Source organism: Stigmatopora nigra, chromosome 6, assembly GCF_051989575.1.
Source record: "Stigmatopora nigra isolate UIUO_SnigA chromosome 6, RoL_Snig_1.1, whole genome shotgun sequence".
In the NCBI taxonomy this organism is placed as follows: domain Eukaryota; kingdom Metazoa; phylum Chordata; class Actinopteri; order Syngnathiformes; family Syngnathidae; genus Stigmatopora; species Stigmatopora nigra.
The window spans coordinates 6,248,035-6,273,759 of record NC_135513.1 but is presented as its reverse complement, the minus strand read 5'-3'; the positions used below and the strand labels follow the sequence as shown (position 1 = coordinate 6,273,759).

The following is a 25,725-nucleotide window of genomic DNA, read 5'->3' as shown; positions in this document are numbered from 1 at the left end:
TATATATATAGATTCTAAAAACTGGTAAAAATAGCTATCATATTGATAGAATACAATTGTTTCCAAGGTATAACCCAAGTATTTATCATAAATTGTCTGAATATAGTTTGTCGAGGATGGAAAGTAGACTTATGTGTTCACTGCTATAGTTCAGCCACACGAGGGCACTTCAACAACAGCCATTAAAAAACACTGTGCTTGATGTTATTATCATTATAACTTAAATTTTGTCCTTTCTTTATTTCCCAACGTGTAGTCTTTTCTTTTATCTTGTTCCTGTCATCTCGCCCATTTTATTTAATCACTCATTTTGTTCCTCTTTTTAGGTATTTTGGGCCAAGATTTGCATGGGTACACCTGTTCTTCAAATCAATCAGAATTTAGATCTTTGGAATGTAAGCTTTTTCCAAGTTATTTTGGTACTCTGACCTGTTTAAGGGGCCCCTGGAGCTAAAATGCCCCGATTTTTGTCAGGTACAAATTACCATAAATATCAGCAGCAGGTTTCTGTGCCATATTGCCACGTACTTGCCAAGTACAATGATTTATTAATATGAAATTGCATGTTAACTCCCCAGTTGAAACGGATTGTACTTTGAATACATTCATAAACCAATTGTTTCATCTCATTTTGCTTGATTTTTGCTGCCTTCCTGGTACTAAAAAGTGATTTTCAAGAGTTAATTTTCCCCCAAAAATTGTTCTCGGACAATTAAGTGTTGACCTAGATTATTTAATAAATAAGAATAAAGAATAAGACATTTCTTTGCAAACTGTACAAGCAGGACAATTTAAATAATTACACAGTAACAGTAAATACTGTTTTATTAAATATTTTATATAAAAAAAAACAACACACTGTGTTTTCATCTACTGATAAAAGTAAGAAGAATAAAGTGCATTTTCCTCTTCTGTACAGTACATGTTTTGCAGTTATTTCAATTCTGTCTCTTGGCTCATAGTGTTTGTCTTTTTGGCAAATTAAAAACATGACATGTCCCTTTTCTGATGTTAAAAGGATGTTTCAATACAAGTAAATTAATGTTGAGTTGAGTCTTTGTCAGGGTCCCTTTAAAGAGAAGTTAAACCACAAAAACAAACAGAAAACAATCTCACATGTTTTGTGGGCTCATATTTTAGCTTTGATAATTAACTGTGTTATGCAGTACCATATGAAAAAAAAAAGAAATAAGAGGGTAAACCGTGGATCAAGTTTGCATATCCATCAATGAATTTGCAGAGCAGAAAAAGTGAACTATAGGTGTGATAACAGCCTAAAATGTTACATTTGTAGTCTCTCTGTATTTTGATCAGTTCCACGTTCAACTAAAAGCACGCTATATTTACAAAAGTGAAGTGCAACCAAGAACAAAAGCTTGATACTTTATATATAGGTCACACAGACGTTACAGTGACTAAAACAAGGAGGTTTTCGGAATGAACTTGAATAATTAATGCCTCAATCATTCAATGCCTATGAAAATGTACAATTGCCGAAACCAGAGCCTCCCTCCCAAGACACAACCTTGTAATAAAGGTGCAAAAACCTCTATCCCTGTTATCACATGTGGCTCATTCCATAATTGCAAGACATTTGACTTCCCATCTTTTAAATTTCTAAATAAAACACAAATAAAATACTGGCGCTTCTGGGTAAATGTATTGCTCTGAGACTAAGTATAACAAAATCATTTATATATATTTTTAAACATTCCAAATCATTGTAGAAGATTCCCTCAACACGACAAGTAACCAAAATGGAGAAAGAAATAACAATGATTTAAATAATAATGATAAGTTAGATTATTTGTTGTGGTTGAGGTCTAACTGTGGTACCATTTTTTAAAATAAATTGTATGATATGAAGGAAATGACATCATCAAACAATTTACTTAAAATAATGAATAGCAGTGCAAATTTATGTCCACTCTTCTATTTTATTCATATTTTTTTACAATGTTGTTTGTCTCCCTTTATCTCATGCAACACTTTTCTTCATATGGTGAACATGAGAAATTAATTTCTATTTTTTTTCAAAATTTACTTTATTTTCCATACTGCTTATCTTCACAAAGGTAGGGGGTGCTGGAGCCTATCCCAGCCAACTATGGGCAGTAGGTAAATATGGTGTCAGCCTAGCTCAGGACATTGATTTCGTATTTACACAAACAAATATGTCCTCTGTGTCAGCTGAACTGTTATATTTCTGGAAGAAAGCTATGATTCCAATGTATCAAGTCATAAAATCACATCATAAATCTATAAATTATGCTAATTTGACATTTTGCTTGTTTAGGTATCGTGGATGACCATGTAGCATAGAATTAAATTAAAGAAAAAAAATTATGATGAAACCAAAATGTCCCCCAATTTTGGAATGAGCCATGTATAGTTCAAAAGTGAGTTGAATATTGAATTCCCCATTAGTGCAACGCTTTGTCTGAGTTTTCTCATAGCGGCTTTACACTCCCGATTCTCGACTAATATATAGCGGTAGACCAGACTGCAATTTGTCCAGGCTGATCTGTTTTTCAGTGTCCAGCACACACAGCATCTCCACCATTTGCTCCTTTGCAAAAGTCTCCTTGAAACCCACCGAAAGGTCATCTCGTACACTTGCTCCTCGTTCGCCCTCGAGCCGCAGACTGCCCGCTTCGCCATCCTCTTCGTCATCGCCGCAGCATAGCGCGACCTCGTTCTCGTAACAGAAAGCGCTGGGCGAGTGGAGCCCCAGTAGATGGCGAGCCGCTCTCGGAACAAACGGGGACGGAGATCGCGAGAAACTAGAAGTGGAGGACGAGGGCGCCCGCCCGTCACCATCTCTTTGACCCAGCTCTCTGGCACTGCAGTGTGGCGTCGTCGGCACTTCATATGTCTTGTGAAAGCGAGAATAGTCCACGTGGTAGCGGGTCCCCTTCTCGAAGACCACCGGTTCAAAGCGATGACCCCACAAGATCTCCTTAGCCAAATAGGAGCTCCGGGCCTGAGTGGTCATGGCCGTAGCCTCCACCATGCCCTCCAGGATGACCACAATCTCAAAGTCTTCCTTCTGAAGGTCGGCGCTGCTTAGGTCATACAGAGGGCTGGACTTGTTGATTTCATGGACCACCACAAGCGGTGACACGAGAAACAAGCGGTCCAGGCCGTCGTCGTAGCCCACGTCAATGTCCGCCTGCTCCAGAGGGAGGTATTCGCCCTCGGCTGTCACTTTAGGCTTAATGAGCTGGGCGCGTACGTGCGCTTCCACAATGTGACTCTTCCGCATGTTGCCCAGGCGCCACATGAGGCACAACTTCCCGTCTCGCAAGGCGATGACGGCGTGATGCGAGAAGAGCAAGGTCTGAGCCCGTTTCTTGGGACGCACCATCTTGGCCATGATGGTTCCTATCATGAAGGAGTCGATAATACAACCTACGATGGACTGCACCACCACGGTCATTACGGCGACCGGACACTCTTCGGTGACGCAACGGAAGCCGTATCCAATGGTCGTTTGAGTTTCTATGGAGAAGAGGAATGCCCCGATAAAACCTTGGATGTGCAGGATACATGGCCGCCATTTTTCCTGCCTGTCCTCCGCTTTGTTGGGAGAGTCTTCGTCCTTCACGGGGAAGTGAAGATCAAAGTCTCCGTGAGCCAGCGCCACCCCCCAGAAGACCAAACCGAAAAACAACCAGGACAGAAGGAAGGTGGCGGTGAAGATGAGCAGTAGGTAGCGCCAACGTATGTCCACACAAGTTGTAAAAATGTCCGCCAAGTATCGACGTTGCTTATCCTCCATGTTGTCAAAGACGACGTTACACTGGCCGTTCTTTCTGACAAATCGGCTGCGTAGGCGATCCGTGCTCAAATCGAAGCCGATGTGTCGACATGATGGCGAAGCCCTGCAGCTGTTGTGGCCCACCGAGTCGTCCGGCGTTCTCAGAGATAGGGCCCCTCGGTTTTCTTGGCCCGCGTGATATTTTCCAGCCGCTTCGTCCGCGGCCTGGGTACACGGCCCAGTCAGGCTCTGCTGGGTTAAAGGACTGTGGCCATTGTGTAGGCCCAAGGCTGAGATCTTCAGGGCATCTTCGTCTGTGGAAACAATGCTGTATCTGGAAAACAGAAGGAGAGCGTATCCTTGTGAATGTTGAAGATGGTTGCCAGAACATTAACTGTAATAATTCTTTTTAAAACTGTTAAATACAAACAAAAATGAAGTAATATTTCAGTAACTATACATCGAATTAGTTGTTTACTGAAAATCATAGTTTAAAAATGGTTTTAAGTGTATATGAGGGTATGAAGTACAGCAACCCTAACTCGTATCTTACCTGTTGACTCGCACCGCTCCCATTGCAATGGTGATCATCAGTCTACGTCTGCAAGGGCAGTAATGAAGGTTGGGACGGGCAGTTCCAACCATGAAAGTATTGTTGCTGGACTGAATGCAGTATGAGCTCAGGTTGCTTTTACATTTGTGACCAACTTCGTCTTCTCATGACATTTGCTGTCAACAAAGAAGAAGAAAAACTCTTAACTTAAGAGTGCTTAGGATGACAAAAGAAACATTCTGATTGAATGTGTTAGTGTAATGATTTCATTTGCTGGCATTGACTGTGAAAGATGTCCAAACCATTGTAACTTTTCCTAATGTAAGCTTATTTTAGTCCTCTTCTACGTTAAATGTGTTACTTGGATAGATATGACCCAAAGGGGCAATTAACATCCCAGAGGTGACATCATTTTCACAGTGACCTTATCTGACTCTATTCGAGATACTACTCAATGGAAAAGTAAATGCTTCTCTCTTTCAATTGATTTTCCTTTTCATTTTACTTATGTGTACAGTCATAAATGTGTCAATTCCATTACTACAATATCATGTCTTAATTATGCCAATCAATTGATCTTCTGCACCGCTGATCAAATGAAAAGACATTTTAGCTTCTCCCTAATGTACCCCATGCGCTCTCAAAGTGTCAACGAAATGGCAGGTAATGGAAAAAAAGTTGATTATTGTCAAATGTGTGACCACCAAATGCCGGAGCATTGATTGATATGAACACAGTCGAAATATTTTTGGTCAGTGATATGGAATGACAGACATTTGCTCCACCCATTGTTCGGAAAAACAATTTCATGATGTCATATCCAGCAAACATGGTGGCCCAGTCTTGAGTGCTTAGCGCGTCGGCATCACAGTTATAAGGTCGAGAGTTCGATCTGAGGTCGGTCTTTACTGTGTAGAGTTTGTTGTAGAGTTTTGTGGGTTTTCTCCAGGTACTCTGGTTTCCTTTGTACATACGTGTGTTTACTCAGCTGCCACTCACAATTCCACCCATCTTATTCACTTCAATGACTTATTAAATAATTTTCTTCATCTTTTTGCTGACATATGTAAGCATGTTTTATACAAAATGTGTATACATACATACTTTTACAACTTATACAAGGTTTACGGGGTATCATTAAAAACATTTACTCAGAAACTATTAGTATTTTGTGAGTGGATTATTCAACATTTTAAGAGCTAGGTGTCAAATGTCCTCCTATTATGGAATAACCTTAAAGTTCAAAATATCCACATTTTAAAAAAGTTTTAAAAATCAAGCATTTGGCTTTGGCCTAATGCACGGACGGGGCAGACAGTTTTGCGTAATGAAAGCTTATTGACAAGGTTCTTTCTAGTGGTTTGCCTTAGGGCGCTTCAGGCCAACAAGGGGTGGAAAACCAGACGGACATCTGTAGGGACAAAGGTCTAAAAAGACATGAATCAGTCGTAATCTAATGTTAGAGGAACAATTGATTTGCTGGTTGGCCCGATGACAAGGTTGCGGGGTGATTTTGCCTGGCTTATTATGTCAGAAGCAGCAGAACCAAAAAGCATCGCGTTGCATAACCATCCGAGGGTCAATCGGATGCAATCCTAAAGGGCATCGGTGGCTTGTGAATCACTTTGAAATGAGCGCCCTGTGCTTGAGCAAGGTAGTGGAAATATTTCCAGCAACCATGTTTTCACCCATTGCGGATCTGACAGTCTCCACACATGCAAAACCACTCAAAGACTCACAAGCACACATCTTGATGGGATTTGATGTCATGTAACGTGTATGACGCTTTCAGACTTCTTTCGCTGTTGCACCAATGACAGATGTGGCCAACTGCCTGCTGATTGGCCGGATCCCGGGTGATTTTCAACCGGATAATCCTGAAAACGGAGGATGACCTCAACATGATGACCTCAGCATCTGGAGGAAAATGTCCTCTATGTGATATCTTAACTATTTCCTTATAAAGTTCTTTAAGATGAGAATTTAATATGACCCAGAGGCTCAGTGTACCACACGAGTCATGGAGCCAAACTGATTAGCTGACTGTCACAGTGATGTTGCCAGTTCACCTCTGATCAATTGTTGTATTTTACGTAACCAGGTCACTCCTATCTACAGCCATGGAATTACAAAAATGTTCACTATTTATAGCCTGGTTTTTAAAATATAAGCATTTAAATATCATAGACATTAAAAAGTTGAACTAAACCAGCTATAAACATCTCATCTCATTTTCTGAACCACTTTATCCTCATTATAGAATATGGTAGGTAACCTTAGTACCCGGAAGAAACCCACACAGGCCCAGGGAGAACATGCATACTCCACACAGGTGGACATGACCTGGATTTGAACCCAGAACCCCAGAGCTTTGAGGTAACCACTCGCTCCACCGGGCCGCCTATTAATAAATATGTAATTTTATGTTAAAAGTTTTGGTTCATCACAATTTAATGGAGAAAAAGAATTATGATATGCTTGACTTGTTCTCTCTGGGACACTTTCTGTAATTAATGGTTGGAAAAAAGCTACTTTATTGTTCTGGAAGTTGCCATAGTAACATTTCTCCTCCATTGACGAGGCGAAATTTATATGTGGGTGTGTTTGTGGACTGGTGTTACTCATTTGGAGGGTACAAAACTCACAAATTTCTTTCGACTGGACATCTTCACATACAGCAACTAACGAAATACAGTAAACATGACGTGAGCTATGGTCGAATCGAATTGATTGAATTCTGACAGTGTCAATCAAGACTCTGACAGTCCAACGACAGTGCAAATCTAGGCCGTAGCATGGATAGAATGCCACATGATCTAATCAAAGTTCTTCAATTGAAGAATATCCCTCACTCCTGACGTCAGCCTTATTCAAATATGTCAAAGAGACCAAACTAACATTTCCAACGTAATCTCATGCAAGGCAAAAGATGGAGAAAGCATTGGTCAAATACCAGATTACTGGATCTTTTAATCTCTCAGTCCAAACAACAATATGAAAGGTAGCTGCTGCAAGACCCCGCCTGAACCACCCTGCGTAATCTGAGCACTAATGATTTGAGCAGAAGGATAAACAATGTGAAGCAGAATTAAAGTAAGAAACAATGTGAAAATGGGAGTGTTTTCTTTTAAAAAAAGTGTTCTTTTTAGAGGTTTTCAAAGTGTAAAGAAGAAACACAACAATAGAGATTAAAATGAAGAGATTATGACATCAGAGATTGTTATTGGAACTAATGGTATTTACTGAAAAAGAGAATGAGTGTGAAAACCCCCAACAATGTGTTGAGAAAGAAAATGAAAATAGTACTATACACAACACTGTGGTTCTCTTTAAAATGAGAGCCAAGTAGTACTCACAGAATGAATAATTTTCGTGTTTGTTAAATGTTGTATGTACTTAAATTACTTTACTAACCTAAATTGGACTCTTGGAGACTTAAAACATTCATAAAGGTGGACCTCACATTTTGGGTCATATACACAACAATGTTGACATTTCCTATACAAGTGTGGTTTACAATAACATCCACCAATTAGTATAATATATTTGGGGGCCCATTCAGGCTGTCCCCCGCCTCTGGCCCGGAGACAGCTGGGATTGGCTCCAGCACCCCCCGCGACCCTAATGAGGATAAAGTGGTTCACAAATGATTATTGGATTTTGTTATTATTATTTTAATAGTTGCATTATTTTTATCCAGATCATAAAGATCACTTTTACACCAAGCATTAAGTTTGCGTACAATATTTGAAATACTAGATAAAATGTAAGGTAAAAAAAACTTTTGGAACTTCATCAAGTTTATTTCTGAAGGTCAGAGGATGAATAGGGCAAAGTGAGGGTAATAAAACATGGGGGTATTCGTGCCACACTTTGCAAAACACTGGCTTAAATGACTCTAAGATTAACATTAAACATGCTAACGTAGGAGCAAATAAATCAGCATTTAACTCCTAAATTTGACGATTTTAAAGTCTTTTGAATGAAGTTTAATATTACCTGCTGTGACAATATTTCAAATATCTAAAGAAGCAATTTAATGCAATCCAGAATTTGCCATTTGTCTTTTCAGTGACATTTTCCCACTCAGGCCATTTAGCCAAAATCTTTCCATGTAGTTTAAAATGTCACACAACATTGCTGAGAATTACAATGACATTTCCAACACAACCTACAATCAATGGTTCAAAGTATGCAAGCACAAGTTATGATGTGGCGTTTTGCAAACGAAGCTCCATATGTGACGTACATGGGCCTGATTGAGGCCACATGAGCTGTCCAGTGCTGAAAATCGATGCACGGCCTGCAGGAACAATCGACAGGCGGGGAGAGGTGGGGGGGAAATGAGGGCTGGATGAAGAGCCCCTTCTCTTAAATAAACTGGAAAGCGATTTTGTCCATTCAGATGTTTCTCTCTCTCTCTCTTAACAGCTGACCTGCTCAGCCAGATGAATGTTTTGCTGAACTATTGATCCCCCATCTTTCGAGGGGTCTTTTGGTTATACTAATCGAGTTTCAGCAAGATTGAAAATGTTTTTACACTTCTGTATTGGGATAAGATGGCAGCAAGTATTAAAATTCCTGTTAGGTTTAAAGTTAAAGTCTGTATTTTATCATAGAAATGTTGTAGATTTCTCACAAAATAGTCATACTTTAAACAAAATAACACTTACCTTGTTTTTTGGGGGGGGATGTGGCGATCATTTGAAAACGGTTGTTGCTTTCATCCTGTGACAGGTCGCAGCAGCTCACCTCTTGACTCCTGTTAATGTTTGAACAAATTGTGTGCTTTGTTTTGCACAAATTTTGAAATTTGTCCAAATCTAATCTTGGTCATCGTTGCTCCATAGTGGGGAACGTTCCACTGCTGCCCCTCTCGTGCATCGGCTGCAATCTGTGTGCGTCTGTCTTTGTGAGTGTGTGAGATCGTAGGGGGGGGGGGGGGGGGGGGGGGGAGAGAAAGAGAGAGAGAGTCTGATTATCTTTCTACTTATATTTACTCTACTATTGTTTTGGCCGGTATGTACAGACACATTGTTTTGTGGTAATTTTTAGTCATATCCATGTTTTTGTTTGATTTATTTATTTTACTTTTTCAATTATCTAGATCATTTTCTGCCATTTGTCCCCATTCTGCATGGATTGCCAGTTGATTAGGGGAAAGGGTCTTCTTTGGATTGGATGTAACAAATCATTGGAGTTAAAAACAAGACTCCACACACATTTTCTCACTGGTGGGGAAATTAAATCCCGCAGTGAACATTCCACAATATATATCAACTATATATCAAAAGACATTTTCATGGTTTCGCACTTATTGTTCTAATTTTGACTCAATTAGGATTGCAAGAATAAAGACAAATACACATGTATTCAAAATGACTTAACCCACTGACAATAGTGTTGTAGTATTACATGAATTCAAAATTAATATTTCACCCTTGATTGATCTGTTTATGAATGACAAAAAGTAAATCTCAGGTTGATAATTTCAAATGCAACTCTATACTATACTATAATATACTATATTTAAACACAACTTTTTAAAATCTAATTGTTAGGTTTAGGTTCCATTGGGCCTTTTTTAAGGATCCTTGGCTTTTTCCCTTTTGTGTAACTTATCCGTGTCATTACCCATTGATTTCAGCTGTTATTTGTCTCTCCCTATTCATTGCGCCGTGTCACCCACCTGTTCTTCATTGTTTGCCTATTTTAACCCCAGGTGTCCAAACTGATCCTCAATGGACGCATAGTGTGCAGGTTTTCATTCCATTCAAAGAAGAAGATACACTCTTGTCAATGATGCTCATGCCTACTTCTCCAGTCCCCATTGTGCCCATTGTGTTTTCCCCATGTGAGTTTGGTTTTAATTTTGGTTGCTACTTTTTCCCTGTTTTTTTTTACAGTTTTATTTTAGTTATTAAAACAATTACAAGTCAACCCCTTTCCTCCTGTCCATGTAGTATATGCAAGTCAAATAGTTACTTAGTACGTTAAGTTTGAGTAACAATCTGTTCTGTTTAGAATTCCAAACTAAAAAGAAAAATTGAGAATTATGTTATTTCAAATCTAAATATATTTGCAAGAACCAAATGCATATTGCCGCTAATGTTACCCAGCTGCTGTACCAGCGTGGTGCCACCCTCCTTGTGTTGACCTCAGTTGCAGGCCTGTGCCAAAAGGAGTGATTAAGTTAGTTGTCAGTCATTATGTGTTGCTTAAGTACAGGTTATATAAGAGTTACTTATGCTAGAAAAGACTGGATTTTTAATTCTAGTGAAGTGCAAAGAGGTGATTTTACTTTAAGATAAGCAAAATTGAGAGGACAGAGACATCATGAGTCAATGGGTTGTGTTCCAGAAGGTCATTAAAGGACTTAATTACCCGAAGTACCGAACCCACTTATATGTAGACTACATCCCTCTGAGGCTTTATTTTGCAGTCATATTTTGTTGTGGAACATGACTGCAAATGAGACCAAACTTTTTAGTTTCCATGGGAACTGTATCTTTGCCTTTCTCACACATATAAATAAATACACAGCCTCCCGCACTGCAGTTTATTTTTAAAACTGTATTGGTTTTAGTTTGATGCAACAACAGGTGGGTGGTTCACGGCAGAGGCGGCGGCTCCTGTTTTTCAGCACCCAGAAGTGTGGGCTGAGGGTCAAAGGTTAGAAGTTCACCCGCGTGGGCTGACAAAAGGAATGAGTGGGCTGGGATTAACACGCAGTCTACAGAACACGATGTCCAAGTAACGCGAGTAAATCAAGAAAAAAGTTGTTATTGTTTGAGTTTTTTTGCGGCATTTTACAACCAACTACAGAACATATGCAGCCTTTACACTGCACTTACACTTAAAGTGGGCGACACATCATTATTATATTTATTTATTTACATATTTACCAACTCAGCACGGGTATTGATTGGTTAGGGCGTCGGTTTTACAAATCTGAGATGGAGGGTTCATTCCTCGGTGGGTTTCCAACATTTCTGGGTGGAGTTTGCATGTTTCCCCCCGTGGCTAAATGGGTTTTTCTGCGGTTGTTGAAATTGTTCGCTTATGTATGCTTGCCAACCACTTTTTGTTCAGTTAGAAAGCCACTGATTACCGGAGGTACCTTTGTTAATAAGTTCAGAGATCATTAACATCTGTCTGCCTCAAAGACTTTGATTACTGAATAAAGCACACAAGGTTATTTTTTCAGGCTTAAAGTTCAACAACAGTGTCAGATGGAATTAACCAGCAAAAGCACGCAATAGCTTCAACATATCTCTTCTCTGTGGTCCATTTTTAGATATTACAGGCAGATGATGACGGGTGAGGACAATTTTATGTCTCTGTGGTCCTGTCTGATGACTCCCAAGCTTGCATGTCATGAGAGCCAATTTACTTGGAAGCAAACGCTTGCCTCATTTCTCACTTTGAGAGCTCAATTAGGTCAGTGTTTTTAAGATAAACAGGCCTAGATGCTCTTCCCAGCAGATATGATAAAACCATCTACGTAAGAGCTATTCATTCATTGATTTATTCATTTTCTGTCGTGCTTATCCTCAAAAGAGTTGTGGGGAGTTTTGCAGCCTATCCCAGCCAACCATGGGGACCAGGTTCGGTGATACCCTCAATTGTAGCCAAGCCAGTTGCAGTAATGGCTATTAGTACAAAAATAACCTAGAATTAAATCTAAAAATATATTAAAATTCAGGATATTTGTTGTTTAAGCATCCAATGAGGTGTAGAGTGCATTTTTTCAAATATTTTTGACAAAGATTATACTCTTTGGTTTTGAATGATGTTAATAAAATGGATATTTGTATTAGAATTCAGTATAATTTGTATTTTATTTGTAATTTGGAGTTTTTAGAAGTTAGTAAAGTCTATTTTTGTTACATAGAGTTCCACAGGACAAAACAGTTCTTGTATTTGCCCTACAGCTGTGTCTAATGTTGTAGGAAACCAAATCATGCAAAACATTTTTACGGTATTATCCAAAAGACATAATTTACTTGTACATGGGTAAAACTATAAAGTTATGAAGATGTATTCACTACAAAGAATACATATATGCTTTTTTTAAAAATGATTTTGCTATTGACGTCCTCTTGTCAAAAAGACCATGACATTAGTTTCACAATTACAGTGTTGAAATAGTCTGGATGGTTTTCTCCCTTAAGTGCTACATTCAAACAGGCCAACAATAGTTGCATAACGTAACAACCAACTTCAGGTTTAACAAAAGGTGTGTGTGTGTGTGTGTGGGGGGGGGGTATTTTAATTGTTGCAGTCAGCATGGTTAAGTATAGTCTTTAGCTTTGAGGGCTTTAAATTTATCTAAAAATAGCACACACAGACAATATATGTTATCTCTACAGAGATGCCCTCTTGTGGTTAGGTATCAATCAACAACTTCAGCATGTAATCCAGTGCAAAAAATATATTTAAAGTCTACAATCCTTTAATAGCCAGATTAAATATTTAAATCACTGTATGCATGTCCATTCCTTGCAGCAGCTTCAGTAGGAAGCCCAGATTTCCCTCTAGATCTCCCGCTACATTCCGATCTCACTTATAAACAGGACCCCAAGAGACCTAAACTTCTCCACTTGGGAAAGAATCTCATCCCTGGCCTTGTATACTATGGGATATGTGATGATTCTCATTCGACTGCTTATCACTCAGCTGCAGATCGGGTGAGAATTTTGGAGTAGATTTTTTTTAATACACTTTTAAAATGTGATTTTAATTATAGGCCAAGGTTATCCTAGCAAAATAATATAGACTAGAGATATGCATTTCAAGTGTTATATATCTGAAGTCTGATTTTTTTGGTGATTATTTTTAAAGGATTACAAAAAAAATGCTGTCCTTCTTATAAAAGCGTTATAGTTTAAGGTATCGTGTGCATGAAATGCCCTCCATATGTAAAGCTACTTTTTCTTTCAATGGTAAAATATGTTTCAATCAGGTTATTTATGGCTATATACATTTGTAATTATTTTAATAAGGACTTAGAGTAAACAGGAATACAGTACATTACATTAACAATATCAATGCTTGATTAACTATTTAATTTGGTGGTCGCTGGGGAGTCTTTGCAGTTTCAGATAAAAGACCTTACCAAAATGACATTGTTTTTACTGGTCTGCTCTGTTAAAGGATCAGATGGTGCCACAGTCTTTTATTTCACTACCATGCTGTTTTACTGTCATGGCAACCATCTGTGTAGCAACTTTGCCTTCTCCATAAGACAGCTGTCAGGAGTCAGTCCACTGTCTAAAGATGATGTTATTGGATACAACACAGTCACCCTATGGGCCTGTCTAGAAACCAATTAACTTTAGTTTGAAAAAGCTCAACCAGGATGGACCATGCATCCATGTACAAGAAGAACTTCTATTCCATTGGAAATTGAAGGTTCCATTTCTGGAGAGCGAAACAGGCTTGGAAGAAGGTAAGGAAGACTACCACACAAAACTTTCATGATTATTATGCAGATAAACAAGAATTAAGAATTAATTAAAATGCTTCAATAATCCTCGGTATTTGGAAATCTCCTGGGAAATATGAACAGCATTATTTGAAAATAAGTCAATCACATTTTAATAATGACTGAATGACAGCTGATGGAGGAACAGTGGGGACTCACTGGGACGGCTCTACTATCTGAGGACTGCTATTGTCGGCGATTCCAGCCCAACACCTTTGACCCGTCTCGTTGCAGTGCCTGCCTGCGGCCAGATCATATGCATCTTGACACTCCACTCATAGAGGCTTCACAAGAGTGGGTTTGTACATGAAAATCTCTGTGGCTGATTGACAAAGATCATTTATGCTCACCTTTGGGAAGAATCTATTTTTAAAGAGAATTGGGTAAATCCATACCCAAAGAAAGGGTAGCTGGACTTCTTTGATATCTTGATATGTGGTAGAGTAATTGTATAGAAAGCAGTATAGAAAGCACAAAGTAGTGAGGTGTCTTAATGGCCAAAGTCTTCTACAAAATAAAAGTGATGATTATGAAAACCGTGGAAAAAAAGAACTAAGCTTTTATAATCCAATGTGCTATTAATCCTTTCGGGGAGAGTGGTCACAACAGTAAAGATATATTCAAAGAGAATCATTAGTTTAACTCATTCGCTGCCAAATGGTGGGCACAAAATATATGCCATTAAAATGGTCTACATAAATGTAATAAAAACATATATATTTACCACATAGCCTCCTTATACTGAGACTATGACTGTATAGTGTCAAAGACTCATGGTATATTGTTCAAGTAATCCAAAAAAATGTGGATGTAGTTATTTTAAATATGTTAAGTTGTAGTAATGTCCTTCTTTTAAGTTATACTTAAAGTCAATCAAAAAGTCTGTGTAATAGTGACTCAAAAGGTAAGAACTAGTCACATCAACTCAATCTATTTTAGAACTAGTTACATCAACTCAATATATTTTAGAACTAGTTACATCAACTCAATATATTTTAGAACTAGTTACATCAACTCAATCTATTTTTGTTAGAACATTTAGTTAAAATTGGAATTTACATTATGCAATCTATTTAGCCATTATTTTGAACATTGGGGTACATCCTGTTCACTTTTTAGTTACATTCATAATATGATGAGTTGTGATTAAAAAGTAAAATTTCAGGAACAAATGGAACAATGGTAGGTTTACCTTAAAATTGAATTCAAGTTCAATTTTGAGGGCCGCTAATGAGTATTTAAGTGCAAAAATGGAACAAGACTGGAAAAGAGTCAGGTGGGCGGCTCTTCCAATGCAAAGAAGAAATTAAATAATGATGAGAGTGAGAAGGCATTGGCTTGTGTTACCTCCAGCACGCAGTTGACATGTGTTAGCTTTGCAAGACGAATGAAGAGGGTAATAGTTGACGGAAGCTTATGTGAATGAGTTATTGCGGTGACAGTAAGTGCAATTTGTTATTAGATACTATGTTTAATACAGTTTCTATTCATGCATTTCAAGATTAATTCACTTTTTTGCGTCATAGTTCATGTTGTTATTGGTGGAAATGGACTCAGTGTCCTTTAGAAGAAATGAGTAATTGCAAATGTGCTGTTTTAAATCAATGGGATATTTCGTTTGTAAAAAAACATATTTTTTCTGCATTGGGACATTTTAAAACTTGATGAGTTTTATATATTAATTATTGAGTTGTCTGTTCGTATCCTATTTTTTCTTATATTTCAGGAGTTGGGTGATGATGAGCAAGTTTTGTCTGAGGTGAACTCAAGTACCAGTACTGATGACATCAATGATGCTTGGACCTACAAGTGGCGTCTTGGCCGCAGTTTGAGCCCCGAGTGGGAACTCGATATCCCTGACGCTGACACACAATCTAGGTGACACGCATTGTATTCCTTAGCCTGTTTTCTTAACTTCCGCAGCTGCATACTTAGTGGACTGAGTCTTGATGTGGCTTCAAAACATGATTGCAACTTATTTATTTTTCAAATATAAGCTTTTACATGTTCTTTCTCATTTCCTAGCGCTACAAATATTTCAGTCAGTCCACAGAGAAGCAGTTCTCCAACTTCAGAGAGGAATTCTGTGGTCCTTGAAGATATGACCCGGATGGATTCTTCTCCCCTTCGTAGTGCTGTGAGTCCGTGGATGGACGAAAGGAGAAGCAGAGACCGATCCCGAAGACCTTCAGGTCAGTTCTAAAAAAAAAAAAAAAATGTTCCATATGCTACAGTATTGCTATTTCTCCTCATATGAGTTTAATCATCTCTATTTTGTTTGAATTTCAGAGTCCAGGGGTGTCAGGGAACAAGAAAGTGGCTACTTCTCACCAGACCAACGAGCCAATGGCGAACAAGATGATGTAAACAAACGATCATATCGTTACTATGAGAGGGGTCACCCGCTACCTACCAACTATATTCCTGAGCCAAAAGCCAGTGTTCCATACAGGAATGTCAATCTTGGGGTTCCTTCCCAAAGAAGGAACACTGAAACCTACATGCAGGACGCTTGGAGAAGTGAATCCCCCCAAAGATACACCTATCACTCCAATTTTAGAAGAGGGACCGAGTCATTGACAAACTCTCCAACACGCCACAACTCTGTGAGCCCAGACAGACACAAGATGTCAGACTTCCGAATGCGCTCTCTCTCCAGAGGTGAGACCAAATCTCACTTCTCTTCTCAGATTCCCTCACATGCACCATCTCAGAAAACCTCCAGCAGATCCAGCTCATCACGTAGACAGGCCTCCATTGCGTCTCGAACGATGTCACCATCAAGACTGACAACTTCACATAAGCGCACAGACTCATTTTCACAAGATATTGGTTATGGAGCACATGAAGTATGCAGCCAAGAACTTAGAAGCCCATCACAGGCTTCTAACAAGCATAGTTTAGATTCTGAGAGACTCTACAGGAATTTAGAGTCAATCTCCCGTCGGGCCTCGTCCTCAACATATCAACAAAACATGAACGAGGGTTCCCAAAGACCTCCTCGGACCAGAGAAGTGTCTTCACCAAGCCACACTACACAGAAACAGCCATCTTCGAGGGATAGTAGACTAAATGCCTCCCCGGGTTCCTGGCAGGGATCCATGCAGTCTGTACTGAGCGTCCCCATCTCGTGTGGTTCCTCAGCTTCAAAACATGGTGTGGCGCCCCGGGAGTCAGTTACATCACCACCACAAGTTGCTATCACGGAAACAGACAACAAGTTCAGTGAGGGGAATATTAATATTGGTGATAGAAGCAGGAGTTGCGTGAGGAGAGGCATGGATGCTTTGTTTCTATCTGAACCTAATAAGACCTCAGAAGAGTCAGATGAGGTAAAATCTGGTAAAATACACTCTCCACAAAAGTTTCTCATGTTTTCCTTTTCAATTTGAGGTGGCAATGACAATGGAAGACTACATTGTACTGGCGGACATTCCAACAATCCAAGTGGAATCAGAGGAAGACTTTCCAGATCTGAGGAGAAGAAATCAGAGTCCCAGTCCTTGTAGAGACCGAAAGTTCCGGACTCAAAGGTTTGTGCTACACTCTAATTTAAAAAAAAAAAAAAATATATATATATATATATATATATATATATATATATATATATATATATATATATATATATATATATATATATATATATATATATATATATATATATATATATATATATATATATATATATATATATATATATATATATATATATATATATATATATATATATATATATATATATATATATATATATATATATATATATATATATATATATATATATATATATATATATATATATATATATATATATATATATATATATATATATATATATATATATATATATATATATATATATATATATATATATATATATATATATATATATATATATATATATATATATATATATATATATATATATATATATATATATATATATATATATATATATATATATATATATATATATATATATATATATATATATATATATATATATATATATATATATATATATATATATATATATATATATATATATATATATATATATATATATATATATATATATATATATATATATATATATATATATATATATATATATAACCTAGTACAGTGAAATTCATATTCTTTATTGCCATGAAACGTATTTTCAGACTACAAGTTGCAACAGCCAAAGAATACACAATGAAGAGTAAAATGTATATATATAGTAAGTCACATTTTGGGGATGGCAATTCATTCTATCTGATCACAAACCACAAACAAACACGTTAAAGTAATGATAGTAAAATGGAGAACTGGCTAAATAGGAATATGCTTTGTGGTAGTGAGTACATTTTGATTGGATGGGTTGACTTTGAATGCGCACTTTAGTCAATATGCGATTATTTTGAAGCCATCAGCCTCTGACCGACTACAACAGTTGGAAGTTTGAGTCTGATGAGAGAGGCAGAGGAAGAGAGCGAGGGAGGGACAGACGAGAGAAGAAGGACTCGGAGAATGGTCGAGTTTCACTCGGACTGTCAACATCATCTCTCCATGTTCAGGTCACATTCATTTATATTTCATTCCAATGAATAACATTCTTCAACGATTTCACACTGTTCATTATTATCACAGAGTTTTGACAAGCAAAGTGGAGAGTATAAATCTGCAAAGGTGAAGGAGCCACAGACACAGGTGAAACACTTGAATATATATGTGTGTGTGTGTGTGTGTGTGTGTGTGTGTGTGTGTGTGTGTGTGTGTGTGTGTGTGTGTGTGCTTATTATCTCATTCCAACATACCTGGAGCATATTTGTGCACTAAAAAAAGATATTAGTTAGCTTTATGCCATTCAACTTAATTGAGTGTTTTTATTAATAGATTGGGAGATGCTCCAGGCTGATGGCAGAAATAGTATCTGAGGCAACAAACAGCATGATGGATAATTGCCTAGAGAGATGAAAATATTGCCATCTAAAAAAAAATGTGTTGCCTGATTGAACTTTGAAGTACATGTAAATGTCCTTAATTAAACAAAATTAATTTAGTATTGGAAAAAAAGTCCTAATTTTACCCATTTCATTTATTCCCACTTCCTTTGGATACCATGAATCTTGTAAGTATCACTTTTCTCATTCTCTTGTTCAAGTTTCATAGTATAAGATTGCATTCCTTTAAAAATGCCCTTTTTTGTATGTTTTAATGAAGTCCTTACCCCCATTTTGACATTTGATATCAATGCAAATGAGAAAGCAAATGCTCTTGACCACCATATGAAGAAATTCTCAAATTCTTCTAAACTTACTCTAACCGTAATGTAAATGTAATGTTAATTTAGTTCCTTTTTCTGTCTTTGCTTGTTTTAAACTTCTGTTTCATTATTTTTATTGGTTGTGTCAAACGGAAACCTCAACAAAATGCTTCCTCATGCTTCCTTTTATAACTTCCACTTAAAGATGCTGCCATTTTGAAGGGGTGGATGTCTCGACTGGATGAAAACAACAAGGTAAAAATACATTTTAAAGGCAATTCCTATAAATGTTTTCCTCAAAGCTTCTATCCAATTTGTTGTTGTTTTTTGACAGTGGAAGAAACACTGGTTTGTTCTGAGTGATGTCTCGCTGAAGTATTACAGAGACCCAAAAGCTGAAGAGGTACATCTCATGCTAAAATATGATGCTTATATTGCTGCTTTTGGGTGGAATCTTCCAAAAAATATATGTAATTTTTCTGAATAAAAAACCTAAGAAAGGGTTTGTTGGGCGCCAAATGTTTCCGTCTCCAAAAAATTGTTGAAATTAGGAAATGATTATTGAAATTCTCCATATTTGGTGTAATGAGGCTTCCACCCGACACTGGCAATTTGTTTATTTTATTGTAGTGGACATATGTAACATTTTTAAAGGATTTTATGGTATTCTTCTCATCCATAGTCTGATAACGTGGACGGAGAGATTGACCTGTCCACTTGTTTCAGTGTGTCTGACTGGGAGGTGGAAAACAACTATGGCCTACAGATTCATGTACAGTATTGTGCTTTTTGTTTTCTTGACTAATTGGGTTAATGGCAATATACAAGGCTATCAGCATTGTTTATTACTATTCGGTTTCACATGTATTATATATTTGTGTGCTTCCTGTTTAACGATGTGTGTGTGTATGCATGTGTGTATGTGTGTGTGTGTGTGTGTGTGTGTGTGTGTGTGTGTGTGTGTGTGTGTGTGTGTGTGTGTTTGCTGGGTCTTTTGATCACCCCCCCAGACAAAGAGGACAGTGTTCACTCTCTCTGCAGTGACCTCTAGATTGCAGCGGAACTGGGTGACATTACTGAAGCAGGCCATCCAGAACAACACACAGTGAGTGTGACTCCGAATTGGGCACTGGCTGTGAGGAAAGAAAAAAAATCATGCCTGTGGGAAAAGCCTCTTAGGTCTATAAATGCCTTTTCTGACATGGCTTAGATCACATTCCAACCTCAAAATATATTATCCTCCCCCAGGGGGTGATTGCAAAGACAGTTAGCTGTTTACTGAAAGCCATAAATCAAACAAACAAGAAATTACAATACATTAAAAGACCTCATGCAAAACTAGAATACATGCTTACCAGAAAAAATACATATTAACAGTAACAGTAGTAACAGTTTTGTAAAATTAAGTTTGGTAAGTTTCACCACTATATTATGGTTCACCCTCCTGACAGTTACTTGTTTTTAAGTGTTATTGTTACTTTATGTTTATATCTTTACAATATTATTGTGTTATATACGGCCCTTACTCAGTGTTCAGTCAAATACAAAGACCAATAATGGTGTGTCAGTAGGAGCCCAGGGGTCTGTATACATTTTATTTTCACTGAAATTTCTATTCACATCCTTACTAATTTGGTTATTGATTTGCTAAGGAACATTAATCCATAAGTCAATTACTATATCATTTTATAGAATCCTGTTTACACTTGAGTGGGGTTTACAGTATTAGTTGTGTAACTAATCCTCATCCAAATCCAACAATCTGAAGATAGCAAGTAAAGAAAATCGAATGCTGTGCTTTGAATAATTAATCAAGATACTGTCACATCAATCACAATCTGACTATTCTATTGCTTCTCATTATAATCACTGTAGCTTTTGTCTAGCTCTCATGATAGTAGCTGAATTTCACATTGACAGTTTATGAGATGATTTCCCAAATACTCTCATCTCGTCCAAGAAAAATGAACGTCACAATGAGTTGGAAATTCCTCAGTTCATCAAAGAGATGCAGGCCATGTGTTTTTGGGTGGTCTGTCTTCCGCAAAGCCTTCTATCTTTCGTCTGATGTGTAACATTACCCCCTTAACTTTGCCTCGTTCTGTCCTCAGCCAATCAGAAAGCAGTAGCGAGAAAGAGAACCCCCTCTCCCACGGCCCGTTGCCAGGTCAACCTACTCCGCGCTTCACCTGCTTTGAGCCTGCAGTTTCCGGCAGGGCAGCTGCCCACTCCCCTCGAGCTGAAGGCCCGCGTACCCCAACAGATGTGGACGTTCGTGCGGAGGTGAGCTCAGACCCTCAGAGAAACCAAGAACAGGAGGAGGGTTGGGACGGCGATTGGGCCAAGAGGCTGGAGGAGAGGAACAGGTGGTTTGAGGACAGTATCCCCTTCAGCGAGATGGGCAGCCGCTGGGACTGCATGCAGCTGAAGAGGGGGAGTGTACCTGTCCCTGTTATTGACACCATGGACTCAGAGGTCAGCAGGAAGTGGATGGAATTTGAGAGGCTGTCATTTAGGGACATGAGCGCGCAATCACTCATCGGCACGCAGGCGTATCAAACGATCGCACAGCAGTCCCCTGATTCCCGTGTCGACCCCCAAACCTTTCAGTCAAGTACTGATGAGGATGAAGCGTTTGCCACCAGTCAACCAATTGACTGCTCAAAGGAAGTTCACGCCACTGTAAATGGGTCGCATATTGTTCAAACTAACACAGCCCTTCAAAAGGAGGTGAGAAAAGATAAGACACTTTTACTTTAATGGGGAAAAACATTCAACTACTCAATGCACTTTATAAAATGTATTGATTCAATCACAACAAAATCCAGCTGATACAAGTTTTGGTAGGGAGCCCATTTTGGATCACATTTATCGTATGATAAAACAGGACGAAAAGCAAGCCCTTGATGACCGTGGAAAGAAAAACCTTCCTTTTAATTGGACAAAAGAGCAGAGCAATTATGTATCGCAGGTAGAGTGGGGGGAGGATAAAGGACACAACAATGCATTCATCCATTTCATACTACTTTTTACACATTTTTTTAATTTATATTAAGTTAGTCATTGTTATTGGCTGAATATCAGTGAATGGAATTTGCCCCAGAATTTGAAGAATGAATTATAGGAGAAAACATTTAGAGACCTAAGGAAATTGAGGCATGGCCATATCAAATTGTTCCCCATCAACTTACCAAAGGGGGTCAGATCTATTTTATAGTTTCAATTTTTTGTTTTTTCCTGTTTCTATTTCAAACATAGCAGCTACTATTTGCATCATTTAATTTCATGAAATCCGTATATTGTGTCATCTTTGATTTTAGAAAGTTGGATATTTGAAATATGGAAGCTAAAGGATAAAATGTGCAAATACTAAAGGTTAAAAAAGGCAAAGGGGCAAATTGACTTCTTGCTTATTGAAGATGTTTTGTCATTAAAACAAAAGCCTTTTGCAGGTACCTTCTAATTTGGAGGATTAAAAAGAAACTTCTTCAATGAGCAAGAAAAAAAATCAAGTTTCCTAATGTTTAACATTTGTGCAAAACATGAACTGAATGACTACAAAGTCTCCAAGACAGCCTTTGTCTAACACAACCACAAGATAACAATGAAAAATGTATTGCATTTGCACTGCCATTTCCTTCCATACACTTTCATCTTCCAGGCCCTGTCCCTTAGAAAGCAAATGGAAAGCATTAAGAGAGAGTCCGTGGCTATGGTGATAAAAGTGGAAAGCCCATGTGGACCCGGAGCCCCTTGTGAGGCCCAGCTTGAAGCCATGGAAGCTGCCCATCAGAAAGAAGTGCGAGAACTAAAGGAGAAACACGAGAGGGAGATCGGCGAGTTGGAAGAACATAGAAGCAGGATGCTCGAAGAACAGCGCCAAGCTTCTACTAAAGGTTGAGTACATCATCTATGTATTTTCTATTATCTACAACAGTTTCAGTTTCCATAATGAGAGCTGTGGGAGTTTAAGATCATCCCAAGGCAATGGCAAAATATTTTAGGATTATTTTGTTTCCGAAAAAACAAAACAAACAATGTTTGAGAAATTTTAACCTTAAAAACAAAATCATATATGCTTTACATCGAATAACCATTATTTAAACTATCCATTGCAATGGAATGATAAGGAGAGACAATTTACCTTTCCCTATTTTGCATATTTAAAAATGAGTAACAACAACTAAATGATCATCATGATGTTTGTGCTATACATATTTTAGGGTTTTTATTAGATTTTATAGTCAATAAGGATTGCAATCCTGTAAATGTGGTCTGTCTACATGTGTTGCACCATCATTTGTGTTCAAATACCCATTGCCTAAAGTTTTTTTATGGTAAATTCCAACCAGAACTGACATAAAACCGCTTAACCTTGATTTTAGAAGATTTTTTCTCTATCTGTCAAACAAACAAATGATGAGACATATCCCAGATAACTTATATTTCGGTAACACATATTTCAAGAGACCATTGTGCATTGTAAAATACACTCTTATTGGATAATTCTAAAATGTGGATAGGAAATTGGTGATGAAAAAAAAGACCAGCAACCACTAGAACAGACATCTTGTGGTATAGTGAGTTGTGTATTGCCTTGTCTTGTGATGTTTTACCCTGATGCAGGAATAATTTTTTGACAAGCAAACATCATTACAGCCATGGAAAATCTAAGAGCAGCCCACAGAGAAGAGCTAGAGAATGCCAGTAGACTTCCTGGGGGTGATGTACGCATGGTGGAATCTCATAGCAATTACGTGTAAGCAAATCACATGTTTAACCATTACACCAAGCAACTGTGACCTTACGTGTAACAACTCATGTTTATGAAGAACTATATTATTGGTGTTTCAGACCGCCGGTGGGGATGTGGCAGAGTGAATTGGATGTGTTGTCTGAGCGCTTCTCCGAGAAATGCCCGAGGAAAAGCCTCACGGATCAGTGTGGCCACCGAAGAGAAATTGATCTTGAATGCAAAGGGAGAGAATTCCAACAACTTCAGAAAGAAAACCAGGTCAAAAACTGGATATTGGGCAATATAACAACCAAATTAAATAATATATACTATATTTTTTGCTTGTGTACGACTGCAGGAGCTCATCAATCATAGCAATTTACTTTATTTCAGGAGCTTAAAGCCAAGCTGGCAGAAGAGATTCGACGAATGCGTTATTTCATCACAGGGCAGCGGCCGGATGTGCTTTCCCTCGGCAATGTGGCATCAGAAGTTGAGGTAGTGACGGCAGTACTCACGTCATATGTCACATTCCGACTCTTACATAAGTACTACTACTGTGGAGTTTGTTAACCTCGCAGTATTCAATCCCAGTTTTTTTTTTTAACCTGAAATTGGATTTGGCAAATGTGTGTGCTGAGGGATTTAGGACCCTATTTAGAAAGAAAAATGGTTAGACAACGTTTGCAGAATGTGTTGTCTTACATCAAAGTAATGAGTCCCTGATGCATCATTACTATGGTCCTCCTTTATCCATCATGGCCTTGTTAGTCTCCCAAGTTTGATTCCATTGACCACTACACACTGCTCCCTACTGGTTGACCAGTAAAGCTTTCTTTCTTCTAGAATAAATTCAATGTAGTTTCTATGGCAGACAACACGATTAAGTGAGTGCTTAGGCACTAAGACAAAATATACTGCCATTCCCTAAGCCATAGGGAATGGCAGTATATTTTTAAGGGCACTATACAGGTTATTTTTGTAATAACATTACTTTTCTTGCAAATAAGATTGAAGAAATTATATTGATGTTGTTAAATTGACTGCCAGAAATAATGCTCTTGGAAAGACAAAAACAATTACTAATACAATTTGTAGCAACTAAAATTATATCAATGTGAATTTGCAGTCAAAGACCACAAATTTGGTCGTGATCTGGGGATGTTTAGTTATTTGTTATTCACTTCCCTATCAGTGCAACACACATTGAAGCTCCTTGAACATTCTCATCCATCAGATGGTGCTTAGAGCCAAAGAAAATGAGGTGGAGTCTCTTAGGATGGAGGTGAACTGCCTACAGAATGAAGTACAGTCTCTCACTAAGGTATGACTATAAACAAAGTGCAAGCGACTGAATTTAGTATTTGACACTGTCACAAGCAAACTAGACACCGTAAAAGAGCTTTGATACAATTTGTCTCTAAAATATTTTAACTGGGAAAAACTTCATCGCTGTTGGCTATGTCCTAATAGGTATATTTTGGTTTTCGTATTGTATTGCTGGAGCAATAGCACCTCCAACTTCTGTCAACACACTAATTATGCTTAGCATAGAGCATTATGTTGAATCAATTTGAATTGACTTTAATAATTGATCATTATTGGCTTCAGATCTAATTTTGTTAAGGATTGCATATAACAGACATTTTAATCAGCAAATGTACACCATACATTGCATTCACTTTAAATGTCCTTTTTTCTTTTTTTAGGAGAAAGAAGCTGCCTATGAACGCTATAAGGAGACTTATGTCGAGTTAAGCGATATGAAGAGCCGAAGCATGTTAGAGATGGATTCTCTGACTGAGCACTAGACTGGTCAACTCTGCACGGCAGAAGAGAGACCAATGGTGATTCTGAACAGTGAAGTTAATAACAATAAAGAAAATTCTTCTCACAAAAAAATGATCTCATGCACAACTTGGAACAATGGCATGCAAAGACA

General features: G+C 37.9%; 2 protein-coding genes across 2 annotated transcripts; one reads left to right on the top strand and one right to left on the bottom strand.

The window, feature by feature from the left end:
• Positions 1-2,363: 2,363 nt before the first annotated feature.
• LOC144198213 (ATP-sensitive inward rectifier potassium channel 12-like) lies at positions 2,364-9,201 on the bottom strand. Its single transcript, XM_077719121.1, has 3 exons — positions 8,987-9,201; positions 4,314-4,489; positions 2,364-4,094 (listed from the first exon to the last, which is right to left on the bottom strand). Exons 2-3 carry the CDS (start codon positions 4,403-4,405, stop codon positions 2,462-2,464), a joined length of 1,725 nt encoding a protein of 574 aa, XP_077575247.1. The 5' UTR covers positions 4,406-4,489; positions 8,987-9,201; the 3' UTR covers positions 2,364-2,461.
• A 4,735-nt stretch (positions 9,202-13,936) lies between these two features.
• Positions 13,937-25,620, top strand: LOC144197753 (uncharacterized). Its single transcript, XM_077718350.1, has 18 exons — positions 13,937-14,098; positions 15,527-15,678; positions 15,826-15,992; positions 16,090-17,132; positions 17,194-17,333; positions 18,209-18,359; positions 18,433-18,492; positions 19,271-19,303; positions 19,383-19,451; positions 19,731-19,820; positions 20,059-20,153; positions 21,160-21,778; positions 22,710-22,944; positions 23,708-23,807; positions 23,903-24,062; positions 24,177-24,281; positions 25,021-25,107; positions 25,493-25,620. Exons 1-18 carry the CDS (start codon positions 13,937-13,939, stop codon positions 25,592-25,594), a joined length of 3,570 nt encoding a protein of 1,189 aa, XP_077574476.1. The 3' UTR covers positions 25,595-25,620.
• The last annotated feature ends 105 nt before the right edge of the window (positions 25,621-25,725 follow it).